At 39.3% G+C, this 20,936-nt stretch overlaps 1 protein-coding gene across 1 annotated transcript in view; it reads right to left on the reverse strand.

Moving 5' to 3' along the window:
- The window catches only part of Aff3 (AF4/FMR2 family member 3), a 399,929-nt gene that overhangs the window by 372,195 nt on the left and 6,798 nt on the right, over positions 1-20,936 (reverse strand). The window contains exons 3-5 of the mRNA XM_033761487.1: positions 19,688-19,808; positions 18,366-18,678; positions 17,860-18,245 (exon numbers count right to left, since the gene is read on the reverse strand). Of these exons, the coding sequence (XP_033617378.1) occupies positions 17,860-18,245; positions 18,366-18,678; positions 19,688-19,808 (820 nt within the window). The remainder of the gene's footprint in view (positions 1-17,859; positions 18,246-18,365; positions 18,679-19,687; positions 19,809-20,936) is intronic.

Genomic DNA, 20,936 nt, shown 5'->3' on the forward strand with positions numbered 1-20,936 from the left:
TGAAATTACACTGTTGAGGAACCACCAAGCCATGGGAGGACCTGGAGACTTAATTTAGGACACAAGTTGTGGTTGTTGGTGACCAGGGTGGCAATAAAACATTCAGTGTGTCCTGAACATTCTTCCATCCCAGTGAGGTCTTTGGTGAGCTAAAAGGCTGATCGTTACAAACATAATCACACACACTTTGCTTTAAATGGCTTCACAGCTGTGCTTCTCAATTGGCAACCATCAGTGCATGAGCCAAGGGTCAAAGGCATAAAGAGACTTCCTTTACTCTCAGAGGAGGGTCTTTCTGACTTCTTTTATGTTTGTTCATCTACTTCAACACAGTTGCAAAGGCTGAAGTCTCTCCTGATAGCTTGATTCTCTGCAGTCATTAATGTTTAAACTATTAAACCTAAAAGAAAGGAGGATGGAGAACTTTATGCATAGACCTTCATATCATCTATGTTGGGTCTTCATTTACAAGTGAAAGTCCTAGAGAATCTGTATATAGCACAAGGAAACACTCCACAGCCTGGTGTTCTTTGGGAGTGAACTGAAGTAGGTGTATATGAGGTCTCACCCTCACCTGCAATAATTCCAGAAATGGATGGCCATACTTGGAGATGGTGTGCTGAGCTGATGTTCATTTAGATCCATCCACAGACCCTCCCATTAATACCAGTCTGAGATCTAGTTGGGGACTCGGGTTGGTTCAGGATTCATTTACTTTTGATTTATTCTCAACTGTAGCTGGAGTAAGCAGTGACTTAGACTTTTGCTTATGCCTGACTATTGGCATTTTTTTAAAGAACCCCTTTGTTGTTAGAAATTGAGGAAATTCTTAATGAAATTATAAGATTTCCAATTTCTATTCACTCTTAAAGTTGAAATCAATTCCAGTTCACTTTCTACCAATTTTCTGCTACCTCAAACCAAGTTTTTTATCCATGAGCTCACTCTTGAAATACTCATGTTTTAAAAATGTATTCTCTGGTGTTTAAGAATTTAATGTCCAGCTAGAACTCTGACAAGATGTAAGTTGTAAAGTATATTATCTTCTCAGTCTCCAGCCTGGGATAATGCCTGCTGACAAAACACTATGAACCATTTAGGAACAGAACTGTTAATGTGATTTCTTTAAAGTTTTTAATATTTAATTCAACATTAATTTATGAGATACCTGCACGTTAAGCACCAGGTTCAGTGTGGAGGATGTAAGATGAGTAAGATACATGCCAACCCTCCAGGACCTCACAGACCAATAAAGGAGGCAGCTATGTGAATGTAATGAAAGTATAATAGGATGGTTGGGATGGATGGATGGATGATGGATGGGTGGTTGGATGGACAGATGAGCCAAGAAATTAGTTGGAGGAGGATGTGAGGAAACATAAACAGCAACTCATTGTAAAACAGGTTTTGCAGAGAAGACGATACAGAAGGTCTGGTCATAGTTTGGCTTTGATGGATCTGGGGTTAGTGGGCACAGACTTTTGGGATGGAGAAACTCACAATGATAGAGAACACTTTAATAGCAAAAACTCTACAAAATGTCACAATGCAAGATAACTTCTGCCTTTTGTTCTGTTTAGTTCATAATTAACCAGCACTGGAGACATCTAGTTTCTCTCAAAAGTTTTGTAAAACCATTGTTAGCTTTGCTGACCAGACATGTCCGCTTCCCCTGGGCGAGAATAACTAAATGAATTTTAAAGGTAACCTCCCCTACCAAAGAAGTGCTACCTCTGGGTTGAAATTCAGCTGCCTTGCCACCATGTTTTGAATATCAGCAATGTGAATTGTGAAAATGCAATGTAACCAACTGAATGAGATCAAGGCTGTGAAACTCTACAAAAGGGGGAGTTGTAGCCCAGTACTGGATCGATCAGGGCACTGCCATTAGTTGTGATTGATCCCCATCGATGGAGTAAACTTTTGTTATTTTACTTCACTGTGCTGCCTCTCTGTGTGTCACTTGTCAGTTCCTTCCATAACAACAATAAAAGCATATAGGCCTGACAATACATGTGTTAGAGGGACAATAGTTAAGTTCTTGATATATTTGACAACCTGTCCTAAGGATAAAGCAGACAGTCAAGTTGGTGTTAGATTTCGATGGGTCCTGTCTACTGGCCCCAAGACAATAGATTTTTACCTACTAGGTTAGTATTTTCAAGCATACATTTCCAAGAATACTCATCCTATAGGTTGCTTTGCAAAAAAAACTGCATATTTGGGAAATGCCACATCATATAGTCTCCATTCAGAGATTCATGATGTACATTCATATTGAGAGGGCTAAGAAACACAGCAGTAAAAAAACCCAGCTCATTATGAATATATGCTTTCATAAAATTATTGACATCCCTAAAAACCAGAGTTCTGGGAGATACTTGAAAGCAGTTCTAGGAAAGGGGGAAACAAAGAGAGCAATTGGGATATGGAAGTAAAATGATCTGATTTATTTTTTCCTTCTCCTTAGGACAGAAATCTATTTTCTTAGCAGTCTATGTCTGGTAGTGATATGGAGGTTAAGAGATTAATGGCAAGTAGGCAAGTGGAAATGAAATACATACCGGGGGGGGTCCAACTCCATAGACTTCTAAGAGAAAATGACAAGGTATTAATAATGGACAGAGGTAGGATTACGGGAGCACAGTGAAGGAGAAAGGCTTCAGAGGCTTGAGCCTAGTAGATAGGCAAAAGGCCCTCCATTACCCATGACCCAGGATTTTGGAGGAGAAGCATGCTCTGCAGAAAAGGCAACACTGTCAGGGTTGGTCTTTTTAAAGTATGAGATGTCTGTGGAAACATCCATCAGACACATCCAGAAGCAATTAGAAATAGGGTTCCTCAGCATATAAGGAAGTCAGGACTGGCAATGCACACTGCAATCATAAAGACTGTATATAAAGCAACAGGGATGGATAAAGTCCTTCTGGGAAAACAGAGTTCCATGCAAAAGAACACAGAATCCCAAATGCCAACATTTCAATGTGTAAGATACAAAATTAACTTATCAGATATATGGATATGTAACTTTCTTTGATATGTTCAGCCTAGGTTCTCTTGGACATAATCCAGAACAGAATACAGTACTGAACCTGGCAATGCTTTATGCTTTTTTAAAAACACTGACTATTGGAACACAGTATAAAGCAATCAAAATATTCTAGAATAGAAAAGGGTCTAATTAAGTACACTCGAAGGCCAGAGGGATTCAGAGAAGTGACTAAAGCCTTTCAGCCAGTCTTGTTTGCATCTAGTCTAAAAATGATGGAAAGAAAGGAAGATAAATAAATGGGCTCTAGTCTAGAAAGGAGCCCAAGGAGTCCATCTGTGAGTTTTAATAAAAACCATATTTTTTAGTCCTATGAAAAAAGAAGTTTGAAAATTAATTCAAAATAGGATATTACCTTTCATTTTACTTGTTTCTAAGGAATTTAAGAATGCCAGGGGGGGGGACTATGTAATTCACTTGAAAGGTAAGATCATTAACAGATATTAGCAAAAGCATTTTGCCAGTTTCCCATGTTCTCTTTTTAGTTGCTCTATGAGAGCATTAACAATATGAGCTGGTTTATTTCTGAAGTACTTGAATTATGTATTACCAGAATTTGGAATTGGCCTATATTCTTGCAAGGGTGGCCAAGAAAAGCAAAGTCCTGAGCATGGTCTTTTCACCCCACACAGCCATTCAGCAAATACTACCAAGTGCCTACCAGAACTCGCAGAGATGCTCAGAAAGGAAGGGACAACATTATGTTCAGACTTGAGCTCAAAGAAGACTGTGGGGACTGCACTTAATTGCATGTACTTTCAATTGACTAGTGTGAAGTCCTTGAACGTGCTGGTACATAATACTTACAATCCTGTGCTAAATCTAATGTGATTTACAGGTCTCTTGGGGGAGGAAGCCCTGAAGAATTAAGAATTATTATAGCACCACAACAGTAGTGCTGTGTATGTACTTATTGAACTTAAAAATGGTTAAGGTGGTAAATCCTATGCTACGTGTTTCTTTTTTCCTCACCACAATTTAAAATTTTTTAAATTAATGGAATTAATTGTGAAATTAAATTATCTTTAAACAACTTACATTTGTCCATAAAATATATGTTCTATACTCTGCAGGGACTGTGGACCTGCCAGTTTTTGAGCTAAGGAAAACAAACAAGATCTTCAAGATAATGAATCAGATCCTGCTGCTTGGGGCTTATGAAAGAGAAACCCACCAGATGGACATGCAAAAGTTAGAAAAAGTAGCAGGAAAGGGAATGATCTCAACAGGAAGAATGTGAGAGACTGCTGAGAAGAGTGGCCCACAAGGTGTGGACACAGAAGCAAATCTGAGACATGAAGTCTCAGAGATCGTGGCAGTTGTTGTTATGGCCAACTTGAGTTTAAATAAAAATAATTAAAAGGAAAGAGTTGGGAAAAGGAAGCTACAGTTTGGATATTATTCAAACACTAGGCCCCAGGCCCCAATCTGTGGTATGTGCCAGACACATGACCAGAAACTCAGAGGGTTCCCCCAAGGGAGTCCCACCTTGACACAACCAGCTAAGTGGTTGGGTTTCCTTTCTAAGGTCACCATGGCCACCTGTTTCTACAGTCTTCCCTGGATGCCCACCCATGTGTAGAGAACGGGTTCACACAGAAGATAAAAATCCTTTGACTTCAAATTTGATGAAACTAAAGAAATTTCTGGAAGGTGAAAGAGCCTCTTGTAAAAAAATTGCTTTGCTCTAGAGAAACCATATAGATCCAAGAAAAATTAAACCCCTGACAATTTTTGACAACTGTTGATGTTCCTTCCATTTTGGGTCTCACTATCTGCAAGCAACTTAGAAACCCCTTCTCTTATCTATTGAAAGTGCATTGGGGTTAATCTTTGCAGTTGGACATTCATGAGGCCCCCAAGCACCTCTTCTTCATTCCAATGCTGGGGTGTAGTGGAGTCAGAATGTGTGTTAATCTTGGAGAAGCCTCTTTAGGTAGAATATTTTTAAAAGGACAATAAGAAAACTCAGGGTTTAATTTAAAATCTTTGGAATGCTATCAAACAATGTTTTAGCCCTGGTAAATGAAATGGAACTCTTCCACTTACAAGAAGCATAGCCAGTTTTTAGGAGGTGGAGAATAGTACTAGAAGAAAACACAGTAAATTTATTTTCACAAAAATATATACATTTAGACCATCTCTCGTATGTCTGTACATTAAGCTTAAAAATTCATTTTTCATTTAAATGTGGGCATGTTTTAATTTCTAATGGAAAAATATCATATTTACTAAATATTTTATTTTTTACTTCTGCTAGCTACTTAATCTGTGAAATACAGTTCTGGAAAAACTGTGGTCATAAAACCTGTTGGTATAAAGATAAGCAGTTTATTTAATATCTAATTAAATGTGGTCGCCAGAGAAATCACAGCTTATGAAGCTTTATCAGAAAAAGATTAATCCATTTCAGGATTAACCCAAATGTCATAAGAGAACTCATGAATTTAGATAGGAATCCACTTACTATCCAAAGACATTTTCATATTAAGAAGAACCTATATAACTGGCTATATTTATACTTACTTCAATCAAATTCATACACTTTATAGTTGTCATTGATTTCAAAGACAATTATCCAACTAGAATAATATTAAGAAGGAGTCTTCTTTTTGTCAAAAATTTCTAGAATGTTCTAAAATATTTCATGAATGTATAGGCCCATTTTTTCAGGGATTCAAAAAATAAACTAGAGTATTGCAACTCAAAAACAACAGTTCAACAAATGAATATTGTATACCTACTATAAGTTGCGCTAAGATACTAGAGAAATGAGGGATGGAGAGAAGTCATTCTTTTCTTTGAAGGGCTCACAAAATCATGACAGAGAATCATGTTTTCTATGGTAATAAAAATTGAATCTGGACACACAGTGACCCAGCACAAGACCTCATTTCCCATCCTAAAGCTACATGACCAAGTGACACCACTGGCCAGTGGATGAGACAGAAAATGATCTGTGCTCTTTCTAGCCAGCAATTTCACGAGCAGGATATTCCCTCCCTTTCCTTTCCTTCTTTGCCATGCAAGAAAGGGATATGGCCAATCTTGGGCCATGCTGACACTGTTGTTCAGAATGTAAATTAGTCTGGCCATTATAGAGAAAAGTATGGCAGTTCCCCTCAAAATTAAAACAGAGCTATTCTATGATCCAGCAATCCCACTACTTACTATGGGGCCCAAGGAACTGAGATCAGTATATGGAAGATCAAAGAAATGTCTGCATTCCATGTTTATTGCACTCACAATAGCCAAGATATGGAATCAAATGAGTGCCTATTAACAGATGAATGGTAAGGGGAATGTGGGACATATGCCCAGTGGAATACTATACATGTAAAAGAACAAAATCCTGTCATTGGCAGTGACATGATGAACCTAGAGGAGGTTGCATTAGGTGAAATAAGCCAGGAACAGAAAGCCAGCACATGATCTCATGTATGGAAACTGATGGTACTGGGCTCATAGAAATGGAGCAAAACAGTGCTTAGGAGAGGCTGAAGCGAAGTGAGGAAGGGAAGATGAGAAGGCTGGTCGGCAGTTACACTGGAGCAGTGCCTTATCTTGTTCCATTGCACAGTAGGATGACTATGATTAATAATACCGCATGGACTATTCCAAGCAGCTATAAGATTGAGAATATTTTCATCAGAAAGAAAAGATAAATGAGATGACAGATACACTACACACCCTGATTTGATTATGACACAAGGGATGCAGGTATAGAACCATCACACTGTGCTCCATAAACACATGCAATCATGTGTGTATTAAAAGAAAAGGGGCACAGCCACACTACAGGTGGCAGAGTCACAGAATACAGGGCTCTCCAGTCTGTGGCAGGATAATATACAGAGCAGAGTGAGCACAGCACCACAGACTTCAAAGAAAGAAAAATGCACCCAGGTCCTGCGGAGGCGCTGTTATCTGAAATTCATCACAGGACACAGCTCTGTGCTCTAATTGATATGTAATAAGAGTCACTTCTTTTCTGATGATTTTTGGTACTGAAAAATTCCCTTTAAATAGAAGAACCAACTTCAGTAGTACAAATGAAGCAAAGTGTGATTTCTGGCTTTTTCATAAAAGATGAAACTTTGAGTTATAACAATAAATGAAACCTATAATTAACAAAACAGACCAACATTAAAATCTTATACATGCTTAGAAAAGAATGACTTATGGAGTTACTAAAGGTCATAATTTCTTAAATAAAACTGAATGTTCACATAATAGAACTCAAACTAATATAAAGAACTAAAGATGAATTAATTTTAGAAAATCAGAGATGCTAGGAACCAGAAAGACACTAAAAATGGAATCACTGAAAAACAGGAAAGGCTTAGGAAAATAATAGTGAATGCAGCTGAAAAAATATAGAACAGTACACTCAGAAAGAAACTAATAGGTAAGAAGGAAAGTCAAAGGCTGGCTGTAGGTTAGCAGTAGAACACTTGCCTAATAACAAATGCACGGTCCTGGGTTTGATCCCCAGCACCAGAAAAGAAAGGAGGACAAAAGCGATGCAACATAAGGAGTCATTTTAGGTGCAAAATCAGAAGCAATCATATGTGCCAACAATGTGAATACTTAAATTCCCGGAACTAGGATAACCTATCTTTAGACAGAAAAAGTGTCCCAAGAATTACTTTTCAGGTACTACTTTTCAGAAATTACTTAATACTCGGGCACACTTTCGTGAAGCTGCATGAATTTTAAAAACTCTCTGGATATTCAAGTACAAAGAGAAAACCACCTATCAGCGGCAACAGGGCAGGAACATTGGAACATTAAAAGAGTATGTATCCTTGAAGCTCAAAAGAAGCTCTAAATATGAAACCAAAGAAATACAAAGGCAGGGGGAGAATGTTATACATAATGAAATTGTTTCTGGGTAGTGGGATTTGATTTTTAAATATCATCGCTTTTCACTTTACAAAACATTTAAATAAGCAGGAAACTTATTGATCACTAATAAAACAGAAAATATCAAGAACAAGATGGAAAGCAAACAGAGCAAGGTTTTAACAATGGTCTAATTCTATTATTGCTATTTTTTAAATAAAGTAACTGGCATAAAAGAATCTGGAGGGAAAAATAGGAAGGGATCATACTCTAGGTGTATGCAAAGACCAAGAAGTATGAAAGAAAATGACAGCTTAGGAAACAGAGCAGACTGCCCAAGTGATGGAGAAAAATCCTCTGCAGATGATACAGAACCACACTCTGGTCTTTATTTTTTATTGTAGTTATGGATTTACCAAACACCACTTAAAACAGTGAAAGCAGATTTGACTCCCTCAATGTCAAGAATTCTGAGACAAAATAATTCAGTAATAGCTCTAGCAGGACCCAAATCTAGGAGACAGTGGTACAAAGATAAATGCTAAGGGGCTAGTCCTCACAGCACTCACATTTGTGAGAGCAGACAAACACTGAAAAAAGTAAACAATAATGTTCAGTAACATAATACATGTTGACACTAGAGAAATTCAGGAAGAAGGAGGCCTGCTAGTGGTGGGGGCAGACTGAGGAGATAGGAGGACTGTGACTCATGGTCTTGAAGAAAAGATGGAATATTTTAAGATTTCCAGTCTTTTCAGGTATGGTGGCACAGGCCTCTTATCACAGTACTTGGGAGGCTGAGGCAGGAGGATTGCTATGAGTTAGAGGCAGCTAGTTAGTAAGTCAAATAGTAAGCTAGTTAATAAGCTGGTTAGTAAGTTTAAGGCCAGTCTGAACTACATAGTGAGACCATGTCTCAAAAAACCAAAACCAAACAAAAATTTTCAGTCTCACAAGGATCACCACCAATAGCTGCATCATAATTCCATCAAGATGATGTATTTGTCCTTTCCCTTTGTGAAATTATAAAGAAAGGATGGACTAATAAATCATTTATGCTGGGGTTTGGCTATCTGAAGAAATGAATAAACACAGCTTTACTTTTCACCTATTTCCTTTATGGTTTTACATGCTAGTTCTTTAACATGTCTATGGGAACAGCCTTTCTAACCATAATAATAAAGAGATCAAAAAGAACAGGGAGGGACGGAGGGAGGTAGGGAAGAGAGAGGGAGAAATTCTTTAATTTCTCTACTAAAAATAAAGGTTAATCAATAAACTGGAAAATTGCTTACAATATTATTTAGGAAAGGTCAGTTTTCTTTATATTTAAATAATTCTTTTAATTGAGAAAGACAAAATACAAATACAAATAAAAGAGGTAAAGGATGTGATCACAAAATTTACAAAAGATTACATATAATAACTATTTGTTCATTTGGGGTTACAAACAGATTTCTAAGAATTTTTCCTAAGAGCAAATAATATGCATATACCTAATTACTTATAAGACTATTCATTCCTGAATAATTTATAACAGTGAAAAAGGTGAAAACAGCTTAAATGCCCAACAAATATATTATAGAAATACATGACTAGACAAAACTAAGGAAGTTGTACAACTAAATGAGCTGCGACCACTAAATACCACACACTGAGTGCAGCCAGAGACTGCTCAGTGACACAGTACAGTGGTTACGACATGGAAAATAGAGGAGATTATAACTATATGTAATATCTCTATCTCCGTTCAATAAAGCAGGCCAAAAGTTAGAAAATTCAGATGGAGCTATACCAAAATGTTTTAAGTGATTATTTCCAAAGTGTAGGATTACAGGTGATTTTTGTCATCTTTATACTCTGATTGTTTTGTGGTCCTGGAGCTTGAACCCAGGGCCTTGCATATGCTAGGCAAAAAACCTAGGTGCTGAGCTACATACCCATCCCTTTTTATTTTAAGACAGAGTCTCACTAAGTTGTCCAGGCCGGATTTGAACTTGTAATCCTCCTGCCCCTGCCTCAGCGTCCTGAGCAGCTGGGGTCACAGGTGAGTGCCACCATACCTGGCTATTAAACAAATTTTTACAAGGAGAACATATTGTTTTGAAATCTTTGCTGCCCTTGTCAACAAACTTTCTAGAAAGAGTAGTCTCTATGTAATATCTTGATGTCCTCTTTCTTTAAGCCCTCAAACTGTCATCAAGATAACCAATGGCTTCCACGTTACTGATTCCACCATCAGCATATTTTATGTTGGTGACAACCACCTCTCCCAGCTGCTGGACTTAAAAGGCAGGTAGCATGAGCCTCAGCAGGCTTCCACAGAGAGAAATCTATCCCACGTGTGGGGCTGGAAGAGCCTGGCCACTTCTGATGCTCTCTATGGGGCCTGCAAGACCTCTGAGGGCCAAGGCTGATGTGTATTTGTAGACAGGCCTTATATAAACAAATAGCAGAATGTATACATTTTTCTATATAATGTTTACCCATCTGCCACACAGATAAGAGGTAAACCATTTACTGTGTATGCAAAGTATGCCAAAGGCTACAGGGACACAAATGCTATGTAGCCAGCAGCTCCTCCAGAGGGTTGGTCTGTACAACCACAGATAGATGCAGCTCTGGGTAAGTGTGTGGGAAGTTTACCTAAGCTACGCAATGATGCATTCTCGTGAGGAACTGAAACAAGAATCATGACAAGCAGGAAGAATAAAGCATAGAACAAATGAGACTCATCTGTGAATCAGGGGTGCCTCTAGGAACTCTGTATGTTCTAGGCTGATTTAATTCCAGTGAAACTTAACTTATGTAGCAGAAAGTTAGAAAAGATGAGCTCTCCCCGAGAGTCTCCATACTGTTCCTCCTTATTCCCACTCCCTCTTGCTCCAGTGCCCATCCTGTGTCCCTTCAGGGAACAAAAGCATCCCCAGGAACAAGCACACACATGTCCCCAAGCTAGGGCTCCTGAACATGAAAACCATGCCAGGGAGAAGAAGGAGGAAAGACCTCCAGCACATCACAGCCCTGGCAGGGCACCGGCCTGCTTGGGCAGAAACAGCTCTGTGATTCATTTTCTATGTGCTGTGTTTATATACATCAGTAAATATGGTTCCCATTTCTCTGCAACAGCAGCAACAAATTACATGCTGGAAGTGTTTGGCTCCTCTCTTCCCATAAAAGGTCTGGCAGGAATTACTGAGGCCCCAACAAAAGGTGGTCAGTGGTTGGAGGGAGACTAACTTCTTTCACTCAGAGCCTCAAATTAATTAGCTAATTCAATAAGTATCTACTGAGCACCCACCATGTGCCTGGTAGAGTTGGAGATGCTTTGGGAAATAGTCAAAATAACACAAGACTAAAATCCCTTACATTGTGGAACTTAAATTGTAGGGACATCTATTTCACTTCAATTTCTAGATTTGAGGTTGTCAAGCTATCTGGGGTTGGAGATTTTAAAAGTAAATTCAAAGCCAACAGAGCTACTACACATTGTTATGATAATTATATTAAACCTTGTTAGTGTGGGTTTTTATAGAGGGCTTCCTGTGTGCCAGACATTGTTCTAGGCACTGCATAACAATGAACTTGTTACAATCATAGACGTGCTCTCAATAGATTCTACCTGATTCCATGTCACAGACCAAGCTATTGAGGCCAAGGACTCTCTCTAGCAAATAAGAGGGAGAATCTGACTCATATAGGATTGATCTAAAAACACACTCCTTGGTCTAGAATTGGGTCAATTACTGCAGGAAGATGTATCCTTAGCAATATTGCTCTCTAAATCCTATTGGTCCTAAAGCTTGACCTTCAGTCAAAACAGAACAACTGCAGAGGGTCTAGAGGTTGAAAACAGGTGGCTTCTCACATGTGCAGCTTACAGAAGAGGGTCTGCAAATAGCACTAGAGAGACTATTTTCATCCACTACAAAGGTATTGCTAATGCTGGTTAATCATGTGGAGATAAGTAATTCCATTGCTCAGCCTAATTAAACATCCTATTTAATACATTGTGGAGTCAAAAACTCTCTTTCAATGAGTCATTCTAAATACTTACTACCTACCTCAACACTGCAACATTTTTTTCTCCACCTAAATCCTGTTGATTTTGTATTTCATTGAATTGGAAGTAAAGCTCACAATGGTACATTCTACTACAGATAATAGCAACTCAGAAAAAAGTAAAACAAATGCATAGAGAAAGAGAGCAAATGCGATCCCAGACTTGGGAATAAAATCTCAGGAGGGAAAGAAGCATTAAATAAGGGAGAATCAAGTCACTAGGGCTTTGTATTAATCCAGAATAATCTCAGCCTTCAATATTTGTTATTTCTGACAAATAAATACAAAAACGCTTCAGAATTTCATACCCCCCCCTCTCTCTGTCTCTGTCTATAGCTCACATCATACGCATAAAACCACTTCCAATGACATCTTCATCTTCATACTTTGTCTTTACTTGTTAATAGTAATGCGGCTAGTACTTACCATCTTATCACTGTGCTGAGCACAATACAGACCCAAACTGATTTACTGTCCCCTCAACAGCTCTGCCACTTCTCAGGAAACTGAGACCCAGAGGAGTTCAACTATCTGGCGCAGTCCTATGACTAACAGGGGGCAGACTCAGGATTCGCACCCTTTTCTTGATGGTGGTCTCTCGCACTGTGATCATTCTACTGAGGTCCACCTCTTCCCTGTGTATCTGGAAGACTGCACATGACTTCTGACTAAGAAAGGAATTTGAAACAAGAGGCTTTTCTCACTGCACACTGTAGGGAGGCCCTTGCTCATGACTCCAGACACAGAGATCCAGGTCCTGATTAGGAGCAGGAGCAGAGCCAGCACACACATGAAGTTCAGAGTAAGAAGTCCGAAGTCTGCCCAGATGCTTTTGGGGGAGGAGGAAGTGTTATAAGAATGAGAACAGAAAAATACAGGTAATAATCTCCCTGTAGTCCTGGCCTCAGCACCTCCACCATCAGAAATGGATTCCTACCTCCAGTAAAAAACTCAGCTTTATGGCAAAAATCCAATGGAACCCCAGGAAGAAAGAGAATGGGAAGAGACACTCATGCCTTTGGACCTGGGATGCACTTTAATACACAGTCTCCAGGCTTTCCAATCAGGGCCACTGAAACCAAAGTCATCTGATGTTCTGAAGTGCCTTACCCTCTAGGGCCCCACTGGCTGAACATAAAGGGGCTAAAAAATATGGAAATATTTCTAAGTGCCAGTCTCCACTGTGACCTTCAGAATGACCTAGTAAAAATCTAGAAAGTGAACACGTTCACCCAGAGTGTCTGAGTCTTCATTCTTCTGCACAGCAGCAGGACAAGCGTTCTGACTAAGAGGATGACCTCTAAGTGTGGTGCAGGCAGCAGAAAGCAGAGCTGTGGTAAAGCTACACCGTCCCGTAGGTCATGGCCTCCACCTGCCATGGGTGATGGGAAGGATTTTGCCACGACAGACATGGAAACTGAGTCTCCAGTCTTGACACACACCCTCATTTCATCCAGGAGCAATCTGACAGCAGACTTCAATCTGAAAACATTATACAACTCAAATGTAATTAAGAAATTTCAACTGGTATGAATATGTAATGTACACACTGCTTGCAGATGCCTTTTCTGCCCGACAGGCTGGTGCCGACTTTAATTTGGAAGAAATCCATTTTCATACAAAGGTAACCAAGAGTGACAGGAAATAGGAAACCTACACCATTTATCTTATGTGAACTGAAAAAAAATTAGCTAATTGCTTTTCTAGGAAGCTATTTTGTAGAATCACGGTCCTTCATCTTTCTACTTTCATTAGAGGCATAAGCAGTATTTTTTAAAATGCCCATCATGAAAAGGCTATGATTAATCAATACAACTTAAACCATTTCATTATGCATTTTAACAAATAAAGTTTTGATCAACAAAAATGGTCACTCTGTTCTCATAGATGAATTAGTAACCACTACTAAAAACTCCTACCACACAATCTTTTGACACTGAAATTTAGGGCTTTCTTTTCTGACCAATTAAGCCACAGGGGATGGGGCTTCCTGTGCCTCCTGGCTTCTGTGTACTTCATTCTCAGCTATCAGAGCCCTCGGTAATAGCAGATTCAAATCATCCCTATTTATTAAATTGACAGCAAACAAGTTAACATGTATATGGTTTGGAGTACCACTGAGGGAACTATATATAGCCTGCCAATCAGAGCAAATGCAGAGCCTGTCTAGATCTGGAATTGTATGCTAAGGGAAAAGTAAGTGTTACGGAGGAAGGAAATGCTTCACTTCAATTGAAAATGTAATAATTTTCCTTGCTCTGTCCTAGAATGTTCTAGAATGCATGCTTCAGCCGTTCATTAAGCCCATTGTCTCTACCTTAACTGTAAACACCTTCCAAGTGGGACTCCTGAGGAGGCACTCCTAATGAGGGGTGGCGCTGAGAATAAGAGACTCGGCTATAACAACAAAAATATGTGTTTCATTATATACAAAACCGAGCTGGGAAAAACCAGCCAAGAGGCAGGTGTATCAGTTAAAGAATTCTCTTGAGGCCTTTAACTTCCACATCAAATTGCACTGGATTTTTCTACACTAATTACCTATTATTGAGGACTAAAGAATTATAACAAATAATTTGCCGTGGCAGCAGATAGAGTGCAGATGTTGTAAGGGAAAGAACCGGGAGTTTATGAAGTGTAAAATCAGGCAAAAGACATTCACAAATTCTCCATTTTAAAAAACTTAACATAGAATTTTTCCACTACAAGGATGATGAAGGTGAGGAAAATTTCCTAGGGCTAGAAGGCCAATTTTAAATTTAGTTTGGATTGTAAGTGAAAGATACTGCAAATTAAAAGCTATGAGTCTAATTTATTCCATTCATGTAGATAGATAGCCCGAAGACAGAGATCACATCCTAGATTTATTTTGAATTTCCCACATTACACAACACCTAGTCATTGATTTGGTTTTCTTGTGAGAAATGTACCTTCACAACGTGAAATGCTATTTTTTGCAGCCCTACTTGTTTTACATCATTTTTAGCTAATGCTTACTTTCAGCCTCTAAATATTTCATATTGTAATAATCTCATTCTACAGCTAACGCTCTGAATAACTCTAGTCAAGTAATGCAAGTTCCCTTCAGGTCATTTTTTTCTGTAAATCTCCCTTAAAAACACCTTCTCTACCTCACTGGAAATTAATGTCAGTACTACTGAGTTGAAATTTCATAATGGTGGTATCCATATTAAAAATATATATACAGGTATGACTACTTTTGAAGTTGCTACATTAAATAATTTCACCCCTTCCCAAAAGTAAACGAATACATTTCCTCCAAAGTAAATCTCATTGATAAATTCTTTAGCTTTTATGCTATGGTTGTGGATCCTACAGAAATGGTTTAGAAAATGTACCTTCAAAATGGTATTTTTAAATTATCTCTTGGAATACTGTCAGAAAAAAAAAAAAATTCTTACAGTCCAAGGGTAGGAAAAGTGACTTACAGATACTATTTTGCTACTATAATATAAAAGAAAGAGTCCTTTTTTTTCCTGTGACAGTAGACATTATTAACAAGTACTTCAAGATTCAATGTATAATCCTTTTCTAAGTGAGCAAAGTGTTTTATTACAGTAAGGACTGCATCCCTCCCCCAAGAAGATACTCTACCAATTAAAGCTTTACTCTACAAACAATACCTCACGTGTCTCTTTTCAGTCAATGACATCAGCCTCCGATGCATTCAGGGCACAAAGCAAGAAGGGTTACAAGCTAGCAGGTTCAATTGCCTGCCATATAAAGCTTTGATTTTTCTATATGTCTATGTCAGGTGTGTCCCCTCTCAGCAAAGAGCAAACAGTAGTAAGGTATGTCATTCCCGAAGTGTGGTTCTCACAGGGCATCCTCACAACATGCAAGTTGCTAATGACACACTCAAAAACCTCCTGAAAGCTAAACAGGTATCTGCAAAAGACTGTACTAGCTATCAAAAATATGCATTTTTAGGGCTGGAGATTTAGCTCAGTGGTTCCACCACCTGCCTCACAAGCACAAGGTCCTGAGTTTGATCCCGGGTAACAAACAAACAAACAAACAACAACAAACACATCTTTTCCTTTTAACCAGACTTGTATGAACATACTGGGTTTCAAAATGAATGAACAATTTATTACCTAATAACATTGAAGCTGCTTGCTAAAAATCATTTTAGCAAGGAGTCAATAGGGATCTGAGTCATAAAGGGATTCCTGTGGTTTAAGTTAGTCACCACAGTAGAGGTCATTTGGCAATGATGACAAAAACCATGAGCCTGAGGAGTACTGTTTGACAAGATGGTCTCAATGTGTGTTTTCTATGGACTTTTAAAACATAAATGCTTGTAGAAATTACATTTTGCCTCCATTAATTCCTAATGAGCACTTTCTAGAGCCCATCGTAAATGTGTAATCAAAAGAAGTTACTGGTGTCTATGTCACTGACTCATTAAAACCTGTGTAATCATCTGAGAGGGTACCAAGGACATCTCCTCCTCAAAAGGTGATATGTTCATCTCACAGATGGCCCACAGGGACTTCTGAGGTGATAGCTCAGAAATGCATAAGCTCAGACTTGCTGGAGATGCAACAAGAAATGTCAAATCATTGGTTCCATTTGGTTATTAAATCAAATTAAGATGCCAAGATTATTTTGGTCACACCGTTACTCTATCTTTAAAAATAATATATTAGCCAGACATGGTAGCACAAGCCTGTAATCCTAGCACTCTGGGAGACTGAGGCAAGAAGATTGCAAGTTGCCAGCCTGGGCAATTTAGTGACTAAGCAAGACCATATCTCAAAATTAAAAAGTGGTGGGCAGATATAGCTCAGTGTGAAGGTCCTAGTTTCAATCCCCAGAACCCCCAAAGGAAAAAAAAAGAGGATGTCAAAAAGAAAACCAATTTAATAGTTCTTATGTACACCTCTGGAGGACTCAAGACTATTCCAGTTGATATGCAACAATAAACGTGCCTTGTCATGTTTCTTCTTTGTGTGCTCTTAAAAACAATCAGTTTGGAATACAGTATGACATGTACTTCTTTAAAATAAAACTTCATTTTCTGCCCAAATTTACTGATCAAGTGACTAGTGACTGCCTTTCCTGACAACTGTCACTATGTGACTGCTCATTCAGAATTCCAATACTTAACACACACACACACACACACACACACACACACACACACACAGCTTTTTGAAATGCAAAAAACAAATACCTTAAATAAAACAGAAATGCAAACCAGAAAAATATGGACTCAAAATACTTCACCCACACAATACTTCATCCACCCAAGCAATTGAAGAACATCTTTATATGACAAGGCAGGTTCAATAACAACTCTTATCAACAAGAATGATTCTGAATCTTAAATACTACAACCAGAGATGTGTCACTGGAACCCTGAGTGTTCACCATATTCCACCTTGAATCATTTAAACAAGTATTTTAAACATTATTATGAGTTTCCTGTATGAATTTTTCCTAGGACAAAGCTGGTAAGAAAAAAGTTACAATTTTGAGTTTCTGAACTTTTAAATTTTTTACCTACCAGATGTTGAAATTGTAGACTTAGAAATGCTTCTATTTCTAATATATAATATCTCAGTCAACACTATCTTGCTTACAAAAAATTTCTTAAATTATAGTGAAAGAAGCATTTCTTCCCTTATATGGAGGCCCCCTGCCCCCGCACACTTCACTTGTTGGTACTTTAGAACTCCAAGTATAATAAATATGAGACGGTAAGAAGTCATGATTTATGTCTGTCTATCTTGGTAGGGATTGCTACAAATCCTACCATATGAACTCACCCACATCATTGAAGAGGAAGAGAAGACACATGGATGTTGGATTCTCAACCACCATCTAGCCACACAACTTCTTCAGTTGCATGGAAGTGGTAGTGAGAAAAGACTCACCTCTCCTTGCTTAGGGATGCTGAACTTGGAAAGCTTGGCCTTGGCCCTGGCTGACTCTGGCTTGCTGGCTGGGACTCCCCTGTAGGATGCACAGTGCACACCAGCTTCCGTGGATGATTTCAGCTTGGGAGACTCATCAGGAGCTTGATCCTGGCCATCCATTGGTCTCACATATGCAGTTGGTTTCTGCTGAACCAGGCTGGGTTTTGAAGCCAGGGATGGAGGAAAGTTTTGAACGCAGTGTCCAGCACTGCTGTGCTTGGCTGCCATTGCAGGTGGCCTTTCCTGGGTTGGAAGCCCCACCTCCATAGTGCAAACTTGTTTGGTCCGTGGCTGCTGTCTGCCAACACCATCTCCAAGCAAGGTCCTGAGAGAGCCCTGTTGTGCTGAATTAGAAGAAGGAGAAGAGAATGAGTGACTCAACATTTAAGGGCTTAGGTTTTTACTCTGGTTCTTTGGGTTAGCAGATTATGCAAAGCAAGTGCCCTGCTTACACTCCTGCTTACCTGTTCTCTGCTGGCCATCAGATGGTGGGTGCCCAGCCTTCTGCCAGCCCACAGCGCCTCTCTTATTCTGCTGTCCAGGGCCAGCTGCTGGTGTGGAGGATGCAGTGCTACAGACAGATGGGGGCTGGGGCTGGGCTCTTGAATCTGCAACAAAATGTTCATCGATCTTGTTCACAGGAGTCTGAGGAATCCCTGGTTTGGGGACGCCAACAAGATGACTCTGATTGGATCTATCAGTTAAAAAGTCTTTCATTTCATCATAATTGCCTAAAGTATTCTGGATCCGGTTGGACAGCTCATCCCCCTTGTTAGTCTGGAGAAAGAAAAACACATCCACGCTACGGTTAGAGACAACAGAAACAGGGAACAATGAACAGGTGCCCTCATGGATCATACAGCCAGACTAGTCACACTCAGAACAAGAGCTGAAAGGTGAAATCAAAATCCTTATGGCCTCTGGAGATACCTGTCAGTACTCTGCATCACTTCAGAGCTGGAAGCCTGTGGTGAATGGTCTTAGGGTATGTAAAAAGAAGTCTACCCTTGATATCATAATGCAGTAAAAGTATACTACTTAGAAATCAAAAATTGACTACTTCAAATCCACAAAATGGTCTAGATTAGGTCTTTCCAGGATTGGATTTTTTTTCCTTTTTGTAGTTCCACTGGAGGCTTTTTGTAAAAATTCAGAGTTGGTTCAGAGTCAGTCTGCTTCCAATTTCCAAATAGGTAATTATTGTCAGAAACCCAGAATGACAAGGAAGAGAAATAAGGGTGAAACTTAGAACATGGGGCTGAATATGAGAGCGTTTTCCAGTCTGAACTATACACAGCCCCATGCAGCTTAAGATACCTGTGAAATCAGAGAAGATATTCCATCTGGGGAAAAAGGTTACATGTCTGGCCTTTGGTAAAAATGAAAAATGATTTTATAATTTCATTTTCATTAGCCCTATTAAGGACCCTGACTTCACATGACCCATACGTGTCAAACATGTGACTCAACTTCTTTTGAACCCTGTTTCCTAAAAGATGAGAAAACAGTAAATGGCATTGACTTTGAAATATCAGTGCAGTGATGAAGTCTGTGTAATAGATAAAAGTCATAGCAAGTGGAGCTCAATATTAAATAGAAGTTACATTTTCCTGAAGCGAAGCCAGTAAAGACACACGAGCTAGACACTGAGACATCAGTGGGTGGAGTGGCTCAAGAGCCAGAGGCTACCAGATGTTTGACTGGTCAGCCCCTTCAGTCAGGACCACCATCATAACTGGGTGAGAGGGTCAGGGTAGAGTGAAGGCAAATAATCAAAACTATCTACCTTGTAGGGCTCACTGAAGAGGGAGTAGTTGGAACTGAATGCGCCACCGTCCTGTTGAGTTTCCTGGTTTCTTCTCTCTCGTTCTTTCCTCCGTAATGCATTCCTATCTGGCTCATACACACTGTATTAGGAGAAAGAAAAGAGAACAACCCAAAACATTAAAGGGTAAATCCCAGTGCACCATTCACCTGAGTGTAGACTTCCAGGTGACAGACAAATAGCAATGACCTCAAGAACATAGATCCGATAAAGCCAGTCTAATCAGGCCCTAGGAGTCTGGGAATCTGATAGTGACATTTATTGGAGGGGTGGGAGAGAAGTCTTTAGGATAAATTTCCACCGGTGCTAGACTTCACATGATATGTGAAAGAGAAACCATCTAAACAACTTTGACAGAAGACTGAGAGAAATTGGAAGGCAGATGGTAATTACAGCAATGTGTAAATAGGAATTATGAGCATACTTCCTCTGGTGACACAGCCTCTGAGTGTTATATAGGAATGATCCTGTATGGGATTTTTTTTTTTTTTGCACGGTTGTATTTCTGTAGTGATTCTTTCATTAACTAGCTCCCCAAAGAGCTGTTACAACTCCATGCTGCAGTTTCCACAGTTATGAGCCGCCTTCTGATATCTACTATTCAGTCATCAAACAACTACTGAATCCATTCTTCATTCTGACCTATTTGACACCTGTCACTCCTCCGAACTATGAAAAATGTGCCAGGAGGAAGGGGTGCAGCCAATGAAGGGAAAGAACAGAAGATGACTTATGTTGCGTCATCAAGAAACACAGCCTTTCGGTTGAAGAAAATTATTATCTATTCTCACAAAATACAATTAGCAAGTGGCTAGACAACTGTTAGAACTGAGGGAGAAATAAAGTGTTCTTCCCCTAAGAAGAAAATAATGGGGCTAATGTAACTGGTGATAGCAAGTAACCTGTTCTTTGGTGGAAGGAAACACACTTGCTTTCTTGGGCCAATTGTGTTCACTGTAACGACAGAAATACCGCAGTATTTGCCCAACACCTAACACCACTCTCAAATCAAGCACTGATCTCACTGCCCAGCAGAAACATTCAATGGCAATGACCTTGCCATCACTTTGTTCAGTGCTTCTACTTGGTCCAGTGCACCGATGTCTGAGGTGGAGGCCACATTACCTACTGCTAATTGGAGCTGCCCCCTCACCAAAGACACAACAGAAAGCTGCTCAATCTCTCCAAACCCCAGTGTCACTGTTAAAAT

Source organism: Fukomys damarensis, unplaced genomic scaffold, assembly GCF_012274545.1.
Source record: "Fukomys damarensis isolate Sample0158 unplaced genomic scaffold, DMR_v1.0_HiC HiC_scaffold_9, whole genome shotgun sequence".
Taxonomy (NCBI): domain Eukaryota; kingdom Metazoa; phylum Chordata; class Mammalia; order Rodentia; family Bathyergidae; genus Fukomys; species Fukomys damarensis.